The sequence below is a fragment of the Nesoenas mayeri genome (assembly GCF_963082525.1).
Source record: "Nesoenas mayeri genome assembly, chromosome: 6".
NCBI lineage: Eukaryota > Metazoa > Chordata > Aves > Columbiformes > Columbidae > Nesoenas > Nesoenas mayeri.
Window position 1 is genome coordinate 12,929,207 of NC_137545.1, and position 20,757 is coordinate 12,949,963.

The window sequence follows — 20,757 nt, forward strand, 5'->3', positions numbered from 1 at the left end:
TTTTGTGCTTTGACCAGCCAGAAGTGTTTGCTTTTTGTTTTTTTCAGGCTGTGGTCCTACATTTAACTTATTCTTTTATTTGTGGAATTTTTGTTGTTGTTTTATTTTTCTTCTCCCTCCCTTTGAAGTACTATTCTTCTATGGTTTGAGAAAATTTGTGTCTGTGCTCATCCCTGTAGTATGAGTGTACCTTCCAGTGTCAGGTGAAACACAACTATATATTTGTTGCTGCTTCTCGATATTTTTTCTAATTTCTTCTGCCATGTAAGAGCTACACGAAGTGAAAAGTCTTGTTTGGTAGGGCTCTGCGTGGTTTTGTTTGTTCTTTTTGTTGTTGTTATTATTATTATTTGGCTGTTTCTTTAGACGCAAGTTAAAGTGATGGTGAAAGAAATGCCTCTTGCAGTTAGTAGTAGATAGTAGATAGTTCAATTGTGATCATGCCAGAGTGTGTAGAGGGGAAGGGTTGTTGCTTAACCTCCAGCAGACCACTGTCTACTTTTAAATTGCAGCATACTTTATCCTTTGATGTAAACATTCTGTTATGTGGGACAGAAGAACATGTTGACCAGTTCATTTCTCCGTAAAAGTTCTTGTGCGTGTTTGTAAAAAATGTCCGTGGCGTAGGCTGTGAAGCTATGGATTAGATCCTTACATTTGGTAGAACGTTTTGTGGGAAGGCACTACAGAAGGTGAAGGTGAGCTGCAGTGTCTGCTTGGTGAGGGAGCGCACAAGGGTGTCCTGTGTGTGGAACAGCTTTGTGCCCTGATGTCCTTGCTGCTGTAACCCAGCCAAAGGTGTGAGTAAATGAGTCCAGGGGGTTGTCTGTGAGTAGCGTAGCTCTCTCCATCATCCAGAGATGACTGAACACGTGATGATAATGTCCTGTAGGAATGAAGTGTTGAGGATGAGTCCAAGAGTTATCCTGAATAATGAAGTGAGTTAACTAGTTACAGGATGAAGAAGGCTGCATGGTCTCTATTTTCCACATACCAAACTTCATCTTGTTTTGAATTAGCTCCAGTAGCTCAACATCCATGAGCTTTGTGTTATCATATTAATGACTTCTGTTCTCTTGTTTTTAATTTTTTCCATCTCAAAGCATTTTCTTAGTTTTGAGTTCGAGGGTGAATATTATTTGAACATTGAATAAGATCAGCCTTGCAAGGGAAAATCATGCATTTCCTGGCAGCCTCAGCTCCTTTGAAACTTGGAGGAAAGCTCCTGACTTCCCGTGAATAACTACTGCCTTCAGTCTTGCCAGCTAGAGCAGTTGTAGATGGTTTGTATAATAATTCCAGTATGCATTCTTCTGTTTCTGCCCCCACATAGAGATCCAACTATTGAAAAAGGTATATTATTTGGCAAATGTAGGTGTTGCCAAGAATGAGAACCACATCTGCCCAGCAACAGTGGAATGCTAGTTGCTTTTCCCTGCAGTGGGGTTGGAATTTAATATGATCCAAGTGGTGAGGAGGAGCCTAGTTCTGTGCTAGCAGTCTAGTAAAGTTATTTTCCAGGAATAAAAATACTCCTAAAGATACTTTATGAAATTTAACACCAAGGGAATCTTCCTGAGGAAAACAAATCTTACTCATTTCATTTTAAGAAGTCACAATGTAAGCCACAGTACTAGGGGAATAGTTTTAAAAATGGACTTTAACCTATATTCATTAAAGGGACTGTATATAATGAACATAGGGTAGGAGCCAAGTTACTCTGATCAGAAGGCAGTGTCTTAGAATCCTTACAGGGAACAGTGGTTTTCTCTATGCACATCTGTGTGAATGAATTGATTAATATTTTGTGGCCTTTTGAGAGTCAACATCAGATGAGAAGAACTATCCTGCTGCTTCAACTCTGCCTGTCAGTCAGCACCTCTGTGGAGTTAAGTGGGTGCTGCTGCAGGTTAAATGTCTAACAAAAATCTTCACAGTTACTTGGAGTAAGGCAGAGCTGTCCCTTAGAGCTAGATGCATTACTCCAGCATCCTCTGAAACACCTGTGATTTTCGGCATAGGCAACAGACTGGGCTTCAGGAGAGTTTTCTCTGAATCTTTCACTGCCTGAATGTTTGGGATTTGAGGGCAAGCCTCTAGGGTTTCAGTTTCTGCCTTTCAGTTATTTTGCCTGCTCTAGATCCTGATCCTGCAGATACTTGGGCATGCGCCCGTGCCTCTTTGAGTGACAAATAACACTAATCAGAACGGGGAAGGGAAATGTGAACTAAATATTTGCAGGATTGGAATCCATCCTCTATGGTAGAAATACTGTCTGTTTGCATAGTAACTGGCAGGGTGTGAATTATTAATAAAAATATCCATTAAAGATTTTTTCACATGATTTCTAGTGAAGAAGCCAGTCTAGACCTTGTTAATTATTACAGCCACCCTTGGGTGTGTTTATTATTATTTCTTTATATATTTTGAGTCACTATCAGCTTTTTTTTTTTTGCTTTCCTCACTACCTAGTGATTATTAATGGCTTAAAGCAAATAACAGCAAACATTTGATGTTCATGTGTATCTTATCTGAAGACTCAAGTAAGAACTTCCAAAATCTAGTCAATATAGTATTTAAGTGATTTTTAGCATATATCACAAGATGGCAACATCTTTTCCATGCTGTTTAATGCTGTATTCAGCTGACCATGTAAGTCAGTGAGGAAATATTGAAAAAATTGTTGAGGGAGTGAAATATTTCTTGAAAATTTCAGTCTATTGTGATGTTTCATCTTTGAGATTACGCTGACATTATAAGGTCTGGCAGAACTCTTTGGTTTTGTTTTGATTTTTTTTTTCTCAATAAGGAAGATAAAGATGACAGACTTCAGTCAGTGGAAAATGCTGTAGAATTATCCAACACACAAAATATACTCCTGATACTGTAAATTATTTGATCTTGCTATTTCTCCCACTTCTTAACAATGTTAAAGTAGTCACCAGATATTTCACCACCTTCTAGATGGCTTTTTCAAAAGCTGGTTAAAAGCCTAGGGCATACTTCACCTGTTTGTAGAATGTTGAAAATACAGGAGCAAAATGTATGTGTGGGTTTTGAATTAAAAAAATCCATAAACCCCACAATACTCTATTGTTTGTGTTGTCTTTCTAATATTGTCCCATGCAGGGCCAGAGAGGGATGGGTACCTGGAAGGAATGTGACTTCTCCTTCACCTTCCCCACACATGTTCAGGGACAGGGCTGTGTCCAAGCTTGTGTGCACTGGGAACATAGAAGAAAGAGGCACCTTTGAGGCTGAGCACCATGGAAGGGGTGCCAGTACATGGTCATCAGCAAGGGGCTTCTGAACTGCACAGACCCTAAAGACTCCTAGGCCTGGGGACAGGTTCCAGGAGAAGACTTGAAGCCCAGGGGCTCACTTGAGGCCAATGTTGAGGCTTCAACAGCCATTGCACCTGTAGCACAGTCTCATAGTGTCTCCTAAGGTTGTTTTAGCGTTTAGATAGCAAATGGGCATCTTCAAACTGCGCATAAAATTTATTCGTCATGAACATTGTTAATGCAGAATCAATGACTATAAAGTTATTGGCTAGAGAATGTGCTCTGCTAGTTACATGTAACCATTGCTCTGTGCTGGAATGAAGAATCCGCCTTTTTGTCCCAGCATGGGTTTTTTAATGGAACAATCGGAGATGACTCATGTTAAATGAGTGCACACAAAATAAACGTAGAAAAAAATGTTCTTTTATACCAAGTTATTTAAATAATCCCTTTCAGCTTTAGTGATACCTGCAGTGTACAGTGAAACCTTTCTAGGCAAAGGTTGTTATAAATGTGATTGTTATGAATTATGTCAATTTAGCCACCAATTAACAACTTGAATAAATGGTTACATTCATTATCAGGTGGGATGCAAAGTTAATTGAAGTCTGCAAGAGCTTTTCAGTTGAGTTCCCAGAGCTTTGGATCAGGCCCATAAGCATATGGCCAAATAACAATAATTTTTCTTTTTTTAGATAGCTAATTTTCTTGTGTTCTATTTAGGTTGGAGAAAACATTGAACCTTTCTGTTTCTAACCTGTGTGACCCCATTAATAAGGAATGAACACTTGTTCTAAAACTCCCAAGGAAAATAAGTTCCTGTCAAAACCATTATTGTTCTGTCTTTCCACATGTGGCCATGTGATACGCTGGAGTTTCAGAACATTCTCAGCCTGTGGAAATGCCAAATAATTTGTCTAAAATGGTAACATTTCTTTAGCTGTCCCTGTAATTAAAGAAGAGGAAGAAAGACAAGCATAAAGGCTTTTTATAAGTTGTCAAAAAACCACTCCCTTCTTGCCAAGATTAATTTATGAAAACATGTCTATGACTTAGAAATAAGCTGAAGGAAATAGTTATTATTTTTTTCTATTTATTTTTTCATAGACTACAGCCACTATGTTGGCTAGATTTCAATGGGGTAATCATGATTTTCTTTACTGAAAAGCTCTCATTTTATTTGCATAAGTAAATTTTCGAGCTATCTTGTAATAGTGTCATTTGCTATTTGAAGGGATATTTTAGTGCAACACCGTATGCGTGTGTGTGTAAATAAATCCTGATCCCAGAGTAGTCTGATAGCTGAGAACAGTGAAAAGAAAGGAAATCACTAGTAATAAAAGCTCAATTTCCAGTTACAAAAAAAGGTGAGAAAGCAAACAGGAAAATGCATTTTGATGGTGAGAGTGTATAAAATGAAATCAGAAGAATTAGTGATATTCTTAAGATTCAAAATGAGAACAAAGGGATCTCCAAAGCAGGATGTTTTTATTTGTTGTGTGACAAGTACTTAGAATGAGTCATTGATGAATAAATTGCTTAATTAGAACTGTGGTAGTTTCTGAATTTGGGTTTTTTCCTTCTTCTTTTTTTAATTTAGTGTTAGAGTTTGAGCCTGGAGCTCTCTGTTAATCCCCAGTGTCCCTGTGGCAGCGTCAGGCAGGACTCACACATTTGTCTGGTCGCTGTCAGTCACGCGTCACCACGAGACTGGCTGAGATCAGGGGACACTGGTAGAACAGGCATGAAGTGCTGGAGTTGGCTCTGAGGGAGCCCTCAGGTGTAATCCTGAGGCTTACTTGGGGTTCCCCTGACATGACCAGCCGAATCACCCACAACCTTTTCCCAGGTGCTCCTGTAGGCAATGAACATGAAATAGGCCAAAACTTGCCATTAATACCAAATCAATGCGCCTGCTGAACTCTACTGCACAAAGCCAGCTTTAGGCTGAGATATACATGAGGTGTCTAAAAGTAGGTGAAGAAGGAAAAGGTAGGCTACACATGCAACATTTGATAATGGAAAGCTTTCACCTAGTTCCTTTGATTTCTATGAAGTTTAGTCAGTGGCAGCATACTGGCATCTGATAGTTGTTACAAAAATGTTGCCAGGCTTAAAAAAAAAGTTAGTATTGGACAGGAATGAAAAGCTGAATTTTTTGTCTCTCATTATACTGGCTTTTTGTGGTGTGGTTCCTTCAACCACAGCAGAATGACTCCTGATTTACAGCAGAGATCAGGGAAAGACGAGACATCTCTATGTAATGGTATGCTGCAGAGCTCAGGTCTCTTGCTGTGCTGGAATCTCTGAGAATTAATATGCTTTAAAGGAAACTAAATTACTACCTGGAATTACTCTTAAATGTAATTATTTTATGTTCGGCTATACGCAATTTGAACTTTGAGACAAAAGAAGAACAAAAAAGATACTTCTGAATACCTTCTGCCTGTGTCATTAAGAAAGTATATGTGAGATAGATAGATAGATAGATAGATAGATAGATAGATAGATATGTATTCAAGCATACCAGCCTTGCTAGACATAAGTTTGCAGACTCTTCATGGCTGAGTTTCCTTGTGGTATGGTATTGAATAACATAGTGCTCATCTGCCTGCTGAATTCCATGTTGTGCCGTGCAGGGTCAGCAACAGCACTGTGTGAGTAGGAAGCGTGCTGGTGAATCTCTTGTTCTTGGACCTGTTTGTCTGCAAGGGCTGGAGGACATTAAATCTTTGGTTCCTGTGCTGCTTGTAAAGCTGAAATGTCCTTCTTTGGTACCAAATTATGACAATGTTCTAGGCACAAAACCAAGCAAGTAGGTGAAGATCTGCCATTATCAGTCTCGATAAGCAAAATGTCCTGTTGCAAGAAGAAAGGAAATATGGAAGAAGCTTCACTCCTCTTGCCTACTCACTTCTTAGATGAGGAGAAAGAAACCATGCACGCAACTGTTGTGTATTTTTTTCTAAAAAGTTCTTTCTAAAACATTCAGTGGTCAGAAAGCAGGGGGACAGTGACAGGGCGGGACAGGTAGTGTATCGCAAAGGCAAGCACCCTGCCATCCTGCCATGAACTTCCTGTGGCTCAGTGGGCAAAAGGGGCTGCAGGAATTGCCTGGTAGGCAATGGAAGAGGACATTGGCGAGGCATGCTGGATAGGTGTGCTTGACAAACACAGTGCCAGCATCAAGTAATGCCGTGTGGTGCAAAGCAGCAGTTTTGGAGCGGTTCAGGAGAGTTCCTCTGTGAAGCAATGTGCTCTCCTGTACGGTGGGCTGCTGTGACAGATAGTCAGGGGCTCAAATGTGGGACATTATGTACACCATAGCATAACCAGCGTTAAAACATGCTGTGGAGAGCAGAAAGCGTCTTTCTGCTAACTCATTAAAGATTTAGAATGTCTTTGTGCTTCTCAGGTAATAAAACTCAGTATAATCTTTAATTGTTAAGGTAGATTGTAATGGGCAGTACCTAACTGCACTGTTCCAGCTTTGACAGAGGAGAGAAAACCATCAGGTATCCTGCAATGAGTAGAGGGTTTGTTTGGGGTTTTTTGGGGGTTTTTTTCCACTCACCCAGCTATGCTACTATACTGAAAGAAGTGTAGAAAAATAGTTCATGAAGGGCTACTGTATTTTAAATAATGTAAAACTTCCAGAGGGATTTTGCATTTTGTGAAAAGATTTTCTGTTGATTTTGCTATTGCCACTACTTAGATGTGTGCTGGGCATATGCAGTTGCTGTTCTATACGTGTATTCAGTGTGTCTGTGTTTGTTCTCAACTGGGCATCTTCATTGCTACAGCACTGAAGGAAGTGGTACAATTCTACCAGCAAACCCACTCTTATTATTTGATGCTTCCCTCAAGTTGTTTCCAGTGATTTAAAAAACAAGTGTTTATATATTTGCCATCTCTGATATTTCAGATCTTTGTTATTTTCATCCACTCACATGCCAGGGTTTGGCTGAAACCAAAGTGAACTTTCTTCAGCTGCTGGAGACATAACATGTTTCCTTTTGCTCTGCTCACTTTCTCCATCTATCACAGTCATCTAGATATTTATGTAGAGGAGGATTTATATAAAATTAAATAATTAATTGTGTATTTTGAAACAACCTTTCCCCCTCATCCCTGTTCATTGTTTATTTTGTCTGGGTTTTTGGCTTCTAATGTAAAGGCTCTTTGGCTCTTCTGGTGCTTTTGTAGTAAAAAAAATTAAAAATCGCAGTTAATGGTGACTTTCCTTCAACTTTTTCTCCACCACTCATAAGTTTTATTTCAAGGAGTCCTCAGTTCAGAGATAGCGTTTTATATTTTAGTCCATGTGATTCGGGCAATTGATTTTTAAATCTTTTAAAGTTTTGGCATTTGCCATGTCCTTTGTCATGGAATTTTGTAGCTAGATCTATACTTTCTATGAATAAAAATCTCAGTTTTGAACCCTATTGCGTCCCTGTCACTCCGAATGCCCACAAAGGACTTGGAAGAAGCAATGAACAATTGTTTCATGCTCACTTATCTTCTTATTGTCATTCATGATTTTATAGACCTTTATGATGTTCTTTCTCAGCCCTATCTAAGGCTACTTGTCTGTTTAGTCCTGGTATAGAAACCCTTCCCTAGTTTTGATCAGCACTCTTGCAGCACTCTTTTAAACAGTTTCTCACTCTGCTATATCCTTTCTGAAAGGAACAGACCAGAAGTTTGTGTATTATTAGAACTGTGTCTCTTTAGTGGTATGATGATAATTTTCCGGGTTTTCTCTATTCTGTCTCTAGAAAATCTGAACATTCCATTTATTTTTCTGAGTATGGCAGATTGCTGAATGTTTCCCTTTGGATTTCAGAGGACTATGTAAGCGATGTGTCTTCTCTCTCTGCAGCTGCCGATGGGATGGTGTGTAATGAGCTGTGCTCAAGCGATGGCTGTTGGGGGCCGGGGCCAGACCAGTGTCTCTCCTGCAAGCACTTCATCAGGGGAAGGACCTGCATCGACTCTTGTAACCTGTATGATGGGTAAGATACTTCCCTTGCACTTCTCCCTCAAGTTGCTGACTACATTGTCCAGGACTTTCATGAGTAAGTTATTTTGGTTTTACATTAATAAGTGGCTGTTCCATTGCCAATATTACTGATTTTGAGTAAAATAGATTGTGGAGTAGGTTTTAAGTATTGCCAAATCTGAACGTGTGTAGAAGGCTTTACCTAGTATTCTGCTGACTAAAATTGTCATGCAACATCAAAAGTTTGCACTTTTTGCATTCCTTATGACCTGGACAGTTTGGTTTAGGTGAAGACTAACCCATCATTTAGCCCTACTTGAATACTGACATTCTTATTCAGAAACATATACAGTTAAGTCCTTTCAGATTAGTTAGATATAGGCATGTGATAAAGACTAAGGACCCCAAAGTAGAAAAACTGGCTCTCTTTTTTTTTTCGTAATGCACTGTATATGTGTACACACACATAAATAATAAAAGCAACATGAATTCTTTCCCCCTGCCCTTATCCCATTTGTGCATGTGCATGGGAGGATGGGTGAAGGGAATACCTACATACAGCACAGCCAAGGTGGCTGGATCAGACTTATGACAGAAAAATAGAGCTTGTATTAGCTGCAGCAGAAAAAAAATCACTATTAGGCCATGAAGGCAAGCAGGTGGAACTTCCCTTCCTATGTAACAGTATAGCAAAGTCCCTGGCATCTCTTTTAAAGTCAGGACAAAATAAAATCTCAATTATTTTAACAACCTTTTTCAGCTCAAACTGCGAATTGAAAATAAGATCACGGTATAGTTTTGGTTTGTTGTTTGTTTGGTTTTTTCCTCTTTTCTTGCCTTGGATGCCAGCTCATGTAACTGTTATGGCAAGAGTATTGAATGAACTCCCATGTATGTGTGAAAATATCCTAAACTCTTCTATCTGTACAATGCATGCAAAAAAATAAATCTTGTCAGAGTGCAGTTTTAAATGCTTGATAGCCCATCTCCTCCTCCCCCTCTTCCCCCTGCCCCCTCAAAACAACACCAAAACCAAACAAGCAACCTGCCACAAAAACCAACCAAACAAAAAAGCCCACAAAACAAACAAGCAAACAAAACCACACAACCACTAAAACGGTAGAGTTGCAGACCACTGTTGGGTTTTCATATGCACTGGATTATATTAGACCACATTTGGTGGCCAGTTTGCCATGAAGCCTGTTGCAGTAAGATCACATGGAGGCTTCCATGACCAGCCCTCAAATTGGGATTTTCTGATCTGTGTTGATCAGTGAGTGGTATTTACACTTTCCACAGGCTCAGTTCCTTCCTACCTATATGAAGTAATTTGTGACCTGGGCTTGAGGAGGTTTTCATTTGTTTTTTTGAGAGGGCTGCATGTTCATCTCACATAGCAGCAGCAGTGCTTCAGGGTAGGGTCAAATGTATTTTACTTCTATTTTAGTCCTCAACTCCAAAGCTCTGTCTCCAAAGCCAGAGGGGAGTGAGCTCACTTGTCATGCTCAGGTGAGGTTTTCCTCAGCTGTATTGTTGCAATAGATCCTAGTGGCTGTAGAGGAGCAGAGAGAGAACATGAATTAACTAAGCACTGAGGCTTTCACCTGAATTTTACTAGAGTTCATTAACATGAGTGTACAGCATATGTTTAACTGTTTAATGCAACTGTTTTTACTAGCTAATGCAACAAGATAGGATCCATCTGTAAAGCTTATGTGTCCAGTCTGAGCTAGTTACACAGGTTCTCTCTGTGGTTAGTGGGGAAGAAGTGACCTGTTCAGATGTTAATTCATCTCAGCCCTAGAGGAAGGTGGCATGAATTGTGTGGAGAAGGAGCTGGAGGGGGTTTTGTGAGTGGAAGACGAAATGAAATATCTTGATAGAAGAAATTCCACCTACTATCACCACTTTTTTCTCCCTTATAAGTGGTTAATAAAAAACAAAACAAAATACTTGGGCGATAGTTTCTTGTAAATACAGAAAATAAATGAGCAAAGGGATTTGTTTTGACATTTTATAGATTCAAACCTCAGTCTAGGATTGTTGTTGATGAAAAAGTTATGAGCCTTTTGTAGAAGGGACTTCAAAGAAGGAGGATGCACAGAGACTTAACTAAACAAGAACAGCACTGTGATCAATGCTCTTTCTAATCCTTTCCCATCTCATAGGGGAATCTCACATGTAACAAGTGGCTTCCTAATTCTGAGCCATGAGGCACAACTCATACATAAAAATCCATAGGTAAAAACCTAGAAATGAACTGCTTTGTCCTGTTAATGAGGTCGTTGTTTCTTAAGCAGAGAGGAGGAAAAACACCTTAGTTTTATACTGGTAAACAAGATGGTTTCTGCTTCACTTGCCTGTGAAGAGGTTGCTGATGGGGCCTGAGTTTCAGCTGGTGTAAAGCAGCATAATGTAGTTAACACAATTGATCTCAGCTGGCACAGTCTGTTGGCCTTAGTGAAGCTGAAATCATTTCCACCTGGTGGAGAGTCAGCCATTTTATCTCTGTTTCAGTCTCTCTCTTGCTTTCTTGTAAGCTGCCTGCGATATATTTTCCTAGGGAATTTCGAGAATTTGCAAATGGTTCCGTTTGTGTGGAGTGTGATCCCCAGTGTGAAAAGATGGAAGAAAATATGATCACGTGCTATGGGCCGGTAAGAACACAATTCAGTATATTATGGGCTATCTTGTTAAAGTGTGCTAAAGCATAAGCATTTTTTGCTTTTAGAGTTTGGAGCAGCAGTTGAAAGTTAGTGTTAACAAAAGCAAAAATTACAGATATTTTGCACAAAAGAAAATAATTTTGCTCTTGTTAAATGGTGCTGGGAATAAACTTTCTTGGATAAGCTTCCTTAAGAAAATGGTTTAAAAAGTATAGTGTCCTTTTATTTCCTGAGTTATCTTAATGCCGTAGTGGTACAGATGCACAAAGTTTTGAAATGGCAGGTAACATTCAGTTTGTGTGCCCTCTTTTATCACTGTTTTCATTCTTTATGCTCAGTTCTGTACTGTTCCACAACTTCAGTTTCTTTTTCCACCTCCTCCTGCAAAAAAGTGTGGGAATTTTTCTCAGTCTCTCAGCAAGCTTGAGCAATATGTTGATTGGTTGTTTTACTTTAGGTTTGCCTTTTAGGATTTTTTGTTAGAGATTTTTTTTCATGCATTCTAAATGCATATTAAGTGGAGCTATCTGCTTTATAATGGTCAATGAGTCTTCTGTCAAAGGTTATTGCTCTGTTATGAGATAGAAGTTGCCTCTTTCTTTTGGTCTTTTGTATATTACCAAGATTAAAAGTCACAATTATCCTGGGCTATTGTTGTATTTTAGGCTCTTCATCATTGAGAAAATTTAACCCGTAAGTTTTCTTCTTGTTTCTGTGAATTACCTACTGAACGAAAAAAAAGGGCACTACCCTGACGATCATTCTCAGTTTCATTTTTCTTGCAATGTTATGTTTTATGCAACACAACCATCAAGTAAGAAACTAATGTTTCAAGTGTTCAGCCCCTGAGGGAAATTTGCATTTGTAGCAGAGCTCATGGACACAAAATCCTGGACATCACATCTGGTTATACACTGGCTTATCATCACAGCTTTAACATTTTTACTTTTACATTGTTGAGGAGCCTTGGTTTATAGTTCTTAACAGTCTAATCTGCATATGTATTAAGAAGTAGATTTTGTAGGTCTTTGGTATTGTATGTCCCCATAGCGTAGACAGAACAGTGCGGAAAGTGATTCTGGAGTGCAGAGGCGGGGATCCCACTGAAAGGCCATTGCAGTTGGTTTTCAGATGTGGTTCAGAATTGAACAGCATTGCAGGAAGTTTCTCAGGGTTAAAGTGGGCATGAAATGTGTTGTGTTAAGCACACCAATAATATTAAGAAACTTATTTAGAAGCTGGAAATCAGTCTTGAGCTCTACAGAATAAGTTTATGGCTAAAAGCACCAGGATTTCTATGTGTGCTGCTTCTTAACAGAGACTGCAACCGTGCAGCTAACTCATTGTTTGTTAGGAGATAAATGCTACTACAGTTATTGCTGAGTGTGCCATTGTGTCAGGACCTGCAGCAAGAAAAGCCAGAGTAACCTGAGTGCACTGCATTTCTTTCTACCACATTTTCCAGGGTCCTGACCACTGCACAAAGTGTTTCCATTTTAAAGATGGTCCAAATTGTGTGGAAAAATGTCCTGATGGCTTACAGGGGGCCAACAGCTTCATCTTCAAATATGCTGATGAGGATCGTGAGTGCCATCCATGTCATCCAAACTGCACCCAAGGGTGAGTGCAAATTCTGTGAAGTGAGCCGTTCTATTCACTGTTTATAGCACATTGTGATTTAGCTACAAGTTCAGCTTGGTAAAGCATTTATCCCATGCCTGAACACAAAGTGTGTGCAGCAGAAAATGTAACTCTTGATTTCCAGGTTTCTCATCGCATTCAGGTTCCAGTCATGAATGTCCAGGAGCTTATCAGAAAAAAAGCTTACACGTCTTCTGAAAAGCACGAAGAACAACTTTTCACAGTATTGCTCTTTTCTTCTAGCTAGCGCTGGTTTGTAGCAAATGCTGCCACGGACACTTATGTAAGTGTAGGCCTGTACAATTACTATATTTTTAGTATTTACATTTTGACAGGATTTTCAGCTCTGCTTATTGGTATTGACAAACTTTTCCTTGCAGTGTTACTGCAAGACAAAAGTGTTACTGCTTTCTCGTATGGGGCCTGATGCAAAGGGTATGTCTGAAACTGGACTCTGTACAGGAGTCTGAACATCAGTTTCTCAGGATCTGTCAAGTGCCCAAAATCACTTGTTACGTTTGGAAATACGCAGCCCATGTATCCGAGCTGGAATCAAGAATCTGTGCAACAAAATGGTAGTAGTCATGTACCCAGCTATTGTTTTGCATGGGCCGTGTAAGTTATAAATGTCTTTTCAGTGAGTCAGATGGTAGTGTCCAGCATACAAAGAAAGGGAGAGGCAGCCAGGGGAAAAAAGAGAAAATTTTAGCCAGTGAAATAATCTCCGACAAGAGGCTCTTATTGTTTAGAAGCTAAAATTAAACCAGTAAATTATTCAATGTAATCTTGATGTCAACAGCTGTTGCCATTCAAAATGAGACCTTTTGCTGGTTTTGCAAATCTAATTACAATAGAACCATTACGGAAATGAAAGTGAGATCGCAAAGACACAACCAGGATCTGTTACAGATTTGTCTTCCCCTTAGACCCTTTAAATCAGTTATGCAATAAGAAAAATGCTGCTACTATGGAAGAAGAATGTAAGAAGAAACAAAATGAAAAGATGCGCTCACTTTATGAGCTATGTTCCTGGCTTTAAGAGGTGTTGGAAGTGCCAGTTTTGGTGGAATCTGACAAGCTCAGATGATAGATTTACTGTCTGCCCTGCAATAATCAGTACCCTGGAGAAATGACCAAGTACCACTAGTAAAAGTAAAAGGGCCAAAGGTCTCGTCTAGCTTACATTTGTAAAGGCGTGGTTATTTCCCAGAGGAGGAGCCGTCTCTTTGCCACGGGGCAAATACTATTCCTCACAGAAGTCCTCATACACTTATTAAAGGGTTAATATGTCTACTTTTAGGTATTTTGTCACCCCTCATGAAAACAACACCCTAACACCCCTCAAATCTGGATATGCATGGGTATTCTTTTCCAGTGTTCCTAAAGAATTTCTGGCATGTGATTATGTTAATTAAACTATTAATGATTGCCGCAGATGTTTGGGGACTGTAGATTGTCCATCTTCTTGCCAGCATTATTAGGGGCTGAATATGCTCACAGAGAGAAGGGAAAGCAGTTACTCTCTCTCCTTTTATCCTTCTGTACTGAATTTGCTTGTTTCATACCATTCCTTTATAAATTAATATTTAAATTCCCCTCAATCAGGATTCTTCAGTGAAATAGGTTGTGGAGGGAACATATCTTGATATTTAGCTCATGACTAAATGGTACAGAGACACCATAATTCTACTTTATCTAGCATGTCTGTTCTCCTCTCTGTCAGATCAATTGCTGGAATAAAACTGATGTCCTCGCAGTACAGCTTGGATACTCATCAGAAAAGGTTGAGCTGCTGCAGAGCCATGCTCCCAGTGTGGTATTATCTCATTCCTGCAGTGCTGCGCTCTTTGAATCAGAGTCCTTCCTAAAATGGGCTGTTCTCACACGTCATTTCTAGTCATCCCCACCTGTTGCTGTCACCAAGGAAGACATCTGTCCCACCTCTATGTTTCCTGTGAGCATTTTGCCACAATTTCATTATGGCACTTGCAGATGATTGCTTTACAGTCTACAGCATGAGATTTGATAACACCATTCTCCTCCCTTGTTCAAGTATAATGACTGCTTCTGTTAATAAGTGTGTAATATTCCAGCCCTATTAATGATCTTACGTTGACTAAGAGAACTATTAAGGAGTGACTTCCTTGGATGCAACAACTGTGCTCTTGGCCTTGCACAATAAACACCAGCTACTTGAAGCCAGTTTGGAGCAGATTTGAGGTGCAGGGGGCAGCTATTCCGTTTAATTCAAGAGAGTCATAAAGCATTTGGCACCTCTTCTTGCAGAGCTAGCCAAAATGGAACACTTACACAGAAATAAAATACTAATTATATAATAGCATTTGACAGTCTGCTTCCTCACTGCACATGATAAAAATGTGAGATCTCACTGGACACCACTGCTTATCATAGAAAAGCATTTTCTCACACAACTTTTGGAAGGAAATGTGTTACTCTTCACCAAAACTTCATTATCTTTGTAAGCCAAGTTCAGAAAAGTCATGGGAGCCTTATCAATATATGTGTGGTCCAGAGGCATTTGAAGGTAGTAGGACTGTCTTACCCTTAAAATTTACGTATATTTTTTGGAAGACATTATGAATTCAAGGCAAAACAATAGTACAAATTCAACGGCAGAAAACTCTGAATAAGAAACTGTTACTATTTCATTGGTATAAAGTTTCTTCCTACCCCCTGCTCCAGTTAGGTTTTCTTACTGCCACCATCACTATCTACCTTCTGATAGCTGAGTAACCCCCTGGTTTTGAGTTGTCTGGCTTTATCCATAGTAATAGTTGGATGACCAGGTCATCACCACAACTAAGGTTTTATCCTCTCCAGGGCTAATCCATTTATGCCATTGTATAATCAGTTTTGTTTGTCTCCTATGACAGACTTTTTTAGAATTCTTTTGACTAGAAATGGTTTGGCTGCTCCACATCTGTGAACAGTTAAGATTCCACCTTTCTGTCTTAAGGAAGAGTGATGACCACCAATATTTGCGACAGGGAAAAAGGATTGTTTCAGGAAAAAAACAGTTGTTAGACCAATTTTCAAAACTGTTTTAACTCATCATTTCTTTTCAGAGGATGATTATCTGTAAAGCTTGGTTGAGCTCCAAGTATAATTTTTTGTATGAGCTGTATTGGACTGTTGTAAGGTACTGAATATATAATGAATAAATTGGCATGTATCAGTTAACCAGATCATTTTACAGAGCAAACTTGGAAATTAAAACACCGGCCAGACTCAAAGCAGAAGGAGCCCTGGGCGTGAATGGAGTACCAGTGTATGATTGTGTCACGCTTGTACTTACACATGTCAAAAAGCCTGAAAACAAGGAAGTCATTTCCAGAGGAAAAATAACTGATGACTTGGTGGTGCAAATCAGCTTGTTAATAAATATTGCTGTTACTCACACAGTATTATACTTTACTGCATGTTACCAGGACAGCCAGAGAGGAGGAGACAGTTCAACATGGCTAGGAGTAATGGAAATTGCACCTGGACAGAGTTTTCCATTTGGGGCTGGGCATTCCACTGAAGAAGATCACAGGTTTCAATAAAATCAATGGTATTTCAACTTGGAGTGGGTGAGGTCCAAACAGCTCTCTCTTCTTGGATTCCAGTCCTATTCTCCAGAAGTCTGAGAGAATAAATGTACAGACGTGAAAGGGCTCCAAGAGCAATAGGCTCTCTTTGTTAGTTTGCCAGGTATCTGAACTAGTAATGGGCTCTCAGACCTCTCATTTGAAGATGGCCTTCTTTTTATTTATAGTGAGAGTCTGAGCTCAGCTTCTCTTGACATGCTAGGAAGTGGAAGAGCTGAAAAATCTTTTTTTAGTCTCCTTCATTGCTGAACTAGGTTTCTGCAAATTGCTGGAAATGTCTTGAAACGAAGAGATGTTGGATATGTTTGAGACTGGCTAGAATTCAGGTAGTCCTGAATGCTGAAGTCCTGAAGCCCAGGACATCTGAATTTCAAAAAACACCATCTAGAGTTCTAAGTTTTTGAACTGTGTTTAAATCTATCCTTTTTGCTTCATGCATTATCAGGCCACCTGGGTATTTAATGAATCCTTTTTATGTCTGCCCATTTGCCGAATAAAATGACTATTGAGGAAATCCTTACAATTTCTGTTTGCATGTCGCAGTTTATTTTTGTAAAAGTAAAAATTCAAGTAAACAAACAAGAGGTAAGGTTCACTATCATTTTGTTCTCCCTGATGGGCAGGTAGGAGAAAATTGAATTCACTGAATTTATTTTATAATGGCAGAGTGATAGCTAATTTGAATGCAGCAACAGCTGATGAGTGGCAAGTGATGGTGAAGTGGAAATAAGATCTCATGGGAGCATTTTTGAACTTCAGATTTCAGACATGCATATCCCTCTATCAAAGCCAAACTGAAAGCAGAAGACTTTTAAGATATGATCTCCTGACTATTTTTTTTAAATTTAAAACACCTCAACAGAGGTGAGTTTCAGTCTACTGATGTGTCAGATCACCTGCTCCTGTAGTAGACATACAGCCTTTAGCCTGTTAATAAAATGGCTCTGAGATCTAGTTAAAGAGTTTAAATAAGTCCTTTAGTTTCCTTAAGATGCTGAGAGCTCCATACTCCCCTGACTACAGAGGGACTAGCTGGGCATTCAGCACTAAAGGGTGTCAGGTTGTCTTAAGTTTATATATCTGTCTCAGATTTCTGACTGCTGTATAAATTTGCCATTGACTTGCTATGTGAATGCAGAGGATCTAAGACACCACTTCACCTACTGCTCCTCATGAGGACAAGGAAAATCCACTCATACCCATGTTTTGCAAATGGAGATTTTCCCTCTGGTTGTGCTTCAGTGGTGCTGTGTCAGCTGGTTCCCTGCATTTCTGACGCCTTTGGTGAGCCCCTTGCTCATTTTGCAAGTGGGCATCCTTTGGCAGCATCTAAGGAAAGCAGAATAAAATGCCTGAATCAACAGACACCATTTTGCTCTGTTTTTTGTTGTTGCAAGCTCATCATTGAACTTCCTTGATAAAAATATAGTCAGCTTCCAAAATATTTCTGCAGTTGCCCTAGCCAGGAGCTCAGAACAGAATGAACAATTGCATCCATTACAGAAAGAAAAGAAGTTTTGCATTTTGCTCCTGGAGGTCTTGTCTCACAAATGAACAGCTTTTGTGCAGTAATCGCTGGTTTGATGGCATTCAGAAAAAGCAACTCTATTGTCAGGACTCGCACATGTGCAGGTGAAACCCTCAAGTGTAGTTTGAGCCAAGATATGTCCAACCTTGAAGTGCTGTTTATGTTGCTATTATTGTTCTTGTTGCAAGCTTGTTTTTGTCACAAGCTATAATTTTGTGGTGCCCTGGGTCTCTCTTGAGAATTATAATTAAGAATGTGACACGAAGAAGGGATTCCTGCTTCTTGGACCTGTAAATAACAGATTTCTCTCTTTCTCTCCCTATTTTCAATTTGGATTTGCTGCAGGTGCATAGGTCCACGTATGGAGGACTGCATCGGCCTGATGGATAGGTACTTGCTGAGTGATCGTTCCCTGTGTGTCTTCCATCCTTCACGTGTGGACAAGGGCGCATGTGTGTGCATGTCCTTGTGAATGGCAAATGACGTCTTTTGTTCTGTAATTGCCTGCAGGTGTAGAGGTCCCGCTAGTCATGACTGCATTTACTATCCATGGACACGACAGTCCACTTTACCACAACATGCTAGGTAACATCCAGCACTTCTCCACTTTTGTACCCAAAGTCCTTCCCTGGTTACCATGGGAATGTTATACTATCCAGTTTGTGCAGAAACATGGCTTATTGGGAGAATATAATTTGTTCTTAAATAAGATATGCCTCTGAACATCAAAATTTACTTTTCTATTTGAAAGCCAATTAAATGTCTTACTTTTTTAGACTGATTAGAAAATGCCTTTTTTAAAAATTTTTTTGTTAGATCAGTAAGGGTTAAATTCTGAATTTTTCTGCAGAAATACATGTTCCTTGGTAAAATTTTACAAGAAGTAATCATGGTGAAAACTCTGGTTAAATTGGAATTTACCTTCTTCCTGTTGTTTTTTTGTTTGTTCTGTTTAAGACAAAGCTTAAAAGCAAATGCAGCTTTTTCTTTCTTGCTTCTTCTCTGGGAAAAAAGAAAGTGTTTCAGCAAAATGAATTTCTTCTTTAATTCACATAACACTATTATCTTTTTTTCATTTTCTATTTGATAAAAAAAATAACCTTCCAACAATTTTATTTTTCACTAATGATGATTGAAACAAATTAACAGAAGAAAAACTTCCCAAAAATTCCAGTTATATTCTGCATTCTTTTTCATGTAAGCCCTTCATTGCCATTGAGTTTGTTTGGTTTTAAATTCAAACTGGTTAGTATGACTTCCAGGCTTTGGGTTTACTTTCATGAGCTAAGACTGAATGAAAAAAATAACATTTCAATCAACTTCACCTCATTAAGGGTTTTACTTTGGTGTCTTTTTTTTTCTGGTCTTTAAAATAGATTTGAAGATTGCCTTTCCTTCCTAGCTGTGTACGTAATGTGGATGTTCTTATTTCTGGCTGTTGAGGGAGAACGTGTTTACACTTGAAAAAGGGTAGTCTATAAATGCTATCAAATGGTATAATTGTTTAATTAAATCACTATCAGTTCTGACTTAATTCATGGACCAATGGGTGAGCAACAGGAGAAGACTGAGTTTTTCAATATTTCAGTATTTTTTTAATCTTTCTAATCTGGGCTGTCCAGTTTGAGATACTTCTATGTGGGACTCATTTTCAGCTGTACGCATCCAAACTGAGTTTCCCAAACCAAGCAAGCAGTTTTAAAGGTCTCTGTTCCATCAACTTTACTCAACGCACAAATATAGAAAATGTATTATTATTTGCACAAGTTAAAGGGCCTTGCTAAGCTACAAACAAAGGCCACACTGAAGTTCTTTGCTTTAGTAACCTGTTTAAAAATAACATGTATTTCATCAATTGGATTTTTAATCAGTTTTTGAGGGAACAGTGAGGGCTCTATACTGGGAAGACAATTTGCTGGCAGTAGTGTAACTCTTACAGTGTTATAGGCTGCTTGCTCTTTTAGCTCAAAAGCCATTCAGATGTTGTTTGCTGTTTAATTCAAGTGGGATAACTCCAAAACTTACCTTTCCATTGAAAATGTTCAGGTAGTAGTAAAGTCTCTGGAGGTACTGCCAAGTACCTGCTAAATTTGATGGAAAGGCTCCTGTTAATCACAATGGATGTAACATTGGGCCTTATATTTGAAAGTGGAATTAAAGGAGCAGAACCTCAAACGTGATGACACAACACTAAAGAAAGTGTTGTCTGGTAAGGTGACAGGCTTAAGCCCTGTGTTAGCAGACAGGGCTTATTTTGGTTTTTATGTTGTGTAAATCATAGGTTTTGTCTCCTTTAATCTACTGTCAAGGTAGTGAAGCAAATTATCAAGAGGGGGTGGATATTAAAGCAATTGTTTTATTCTGCTCAGGTGAATAATTTCCTGCTCCATTCAGTATGAGGAGGAAGATCCTCAAATGTTTCTTTTAGATCTGATGGATTTTTTTTCCCAACTTTGCTGCACTTATTTTAGGAAAATTACTGCACTGTGTTTAAATGTCAGTATGTATTCCTTAAAGCCAAAGACAGACATTTCATACCTTTATATTGATTAGATTAGTGAAATTGTGGATTATTATTTTCAGTGAAAATAGTTCCTGTTGTTTGGGCTAATAATGGGCAAAACTGCACTGGCAAAAGAGATACTTTTTATTATGGTAGGAATGTAAATAAAAAATTGCTGTGTTTCACTTAAGATAGAACCTTCTTCATGTCCCTCTAACAGTTGCATGACCTCCCTAGACTTACAGACCTTAAAATAATTAATAACCAGTTCTACCTTTATCCATGGACTTGAATTGCTTCCGTTACTGTGAGTTAGCAGTGAATTGGAGGATTTTGTGCTGTTCAGGCAGCTGAAAGCGAGAGCAGGGCTCTAGCCACAATATTTCTCATCTTCACCTATTTCCATCTTCATACCAGTGTTGCTTTTCTTTCCAGTTTGCAGTTTGCATATTGTTTTTTGCCGTGATGTGTTGACTCGGAGGCACTTGTAAGAGTCTGTTAGAACAGCAGAGGAGTTCTTCC

General features: G+C 39.0%; 1 protein-coding gene across 1 annotated transcript in view; it reads left to right on the top strand.

Moving 5' to 3' along the window:
• The window catches only part of ERBB4 (erb-b2 receptor tyrosine kinase 4), a gene marked incomplete at both ends in the record, with an annotated part of 612,462 nt that overhangs the window by 456,044 nt on the left and 135,661 nt on the right, over positions 1–20,757 (top strand). The window contains 4 exons of the mRNA XM_080346338.1: positions 8,167–8,299; positions 10,850–10,943; positions 12,418–12,572; positions 18,243–18,317. Of these exons, the coding sequence (XP_080202464.1) occupies positions 8,167–8,299; positions 10,850–10,943; positions 12,418–12,572; positions 18,243–18,317 (457 nt within the window). The remainder of the gene's footprint in view (positions 1–8,166; positions 8,300–10,849; positions 10,944–12,417; positions 12,573–18,242; positions 18,318–20,757) is intronic.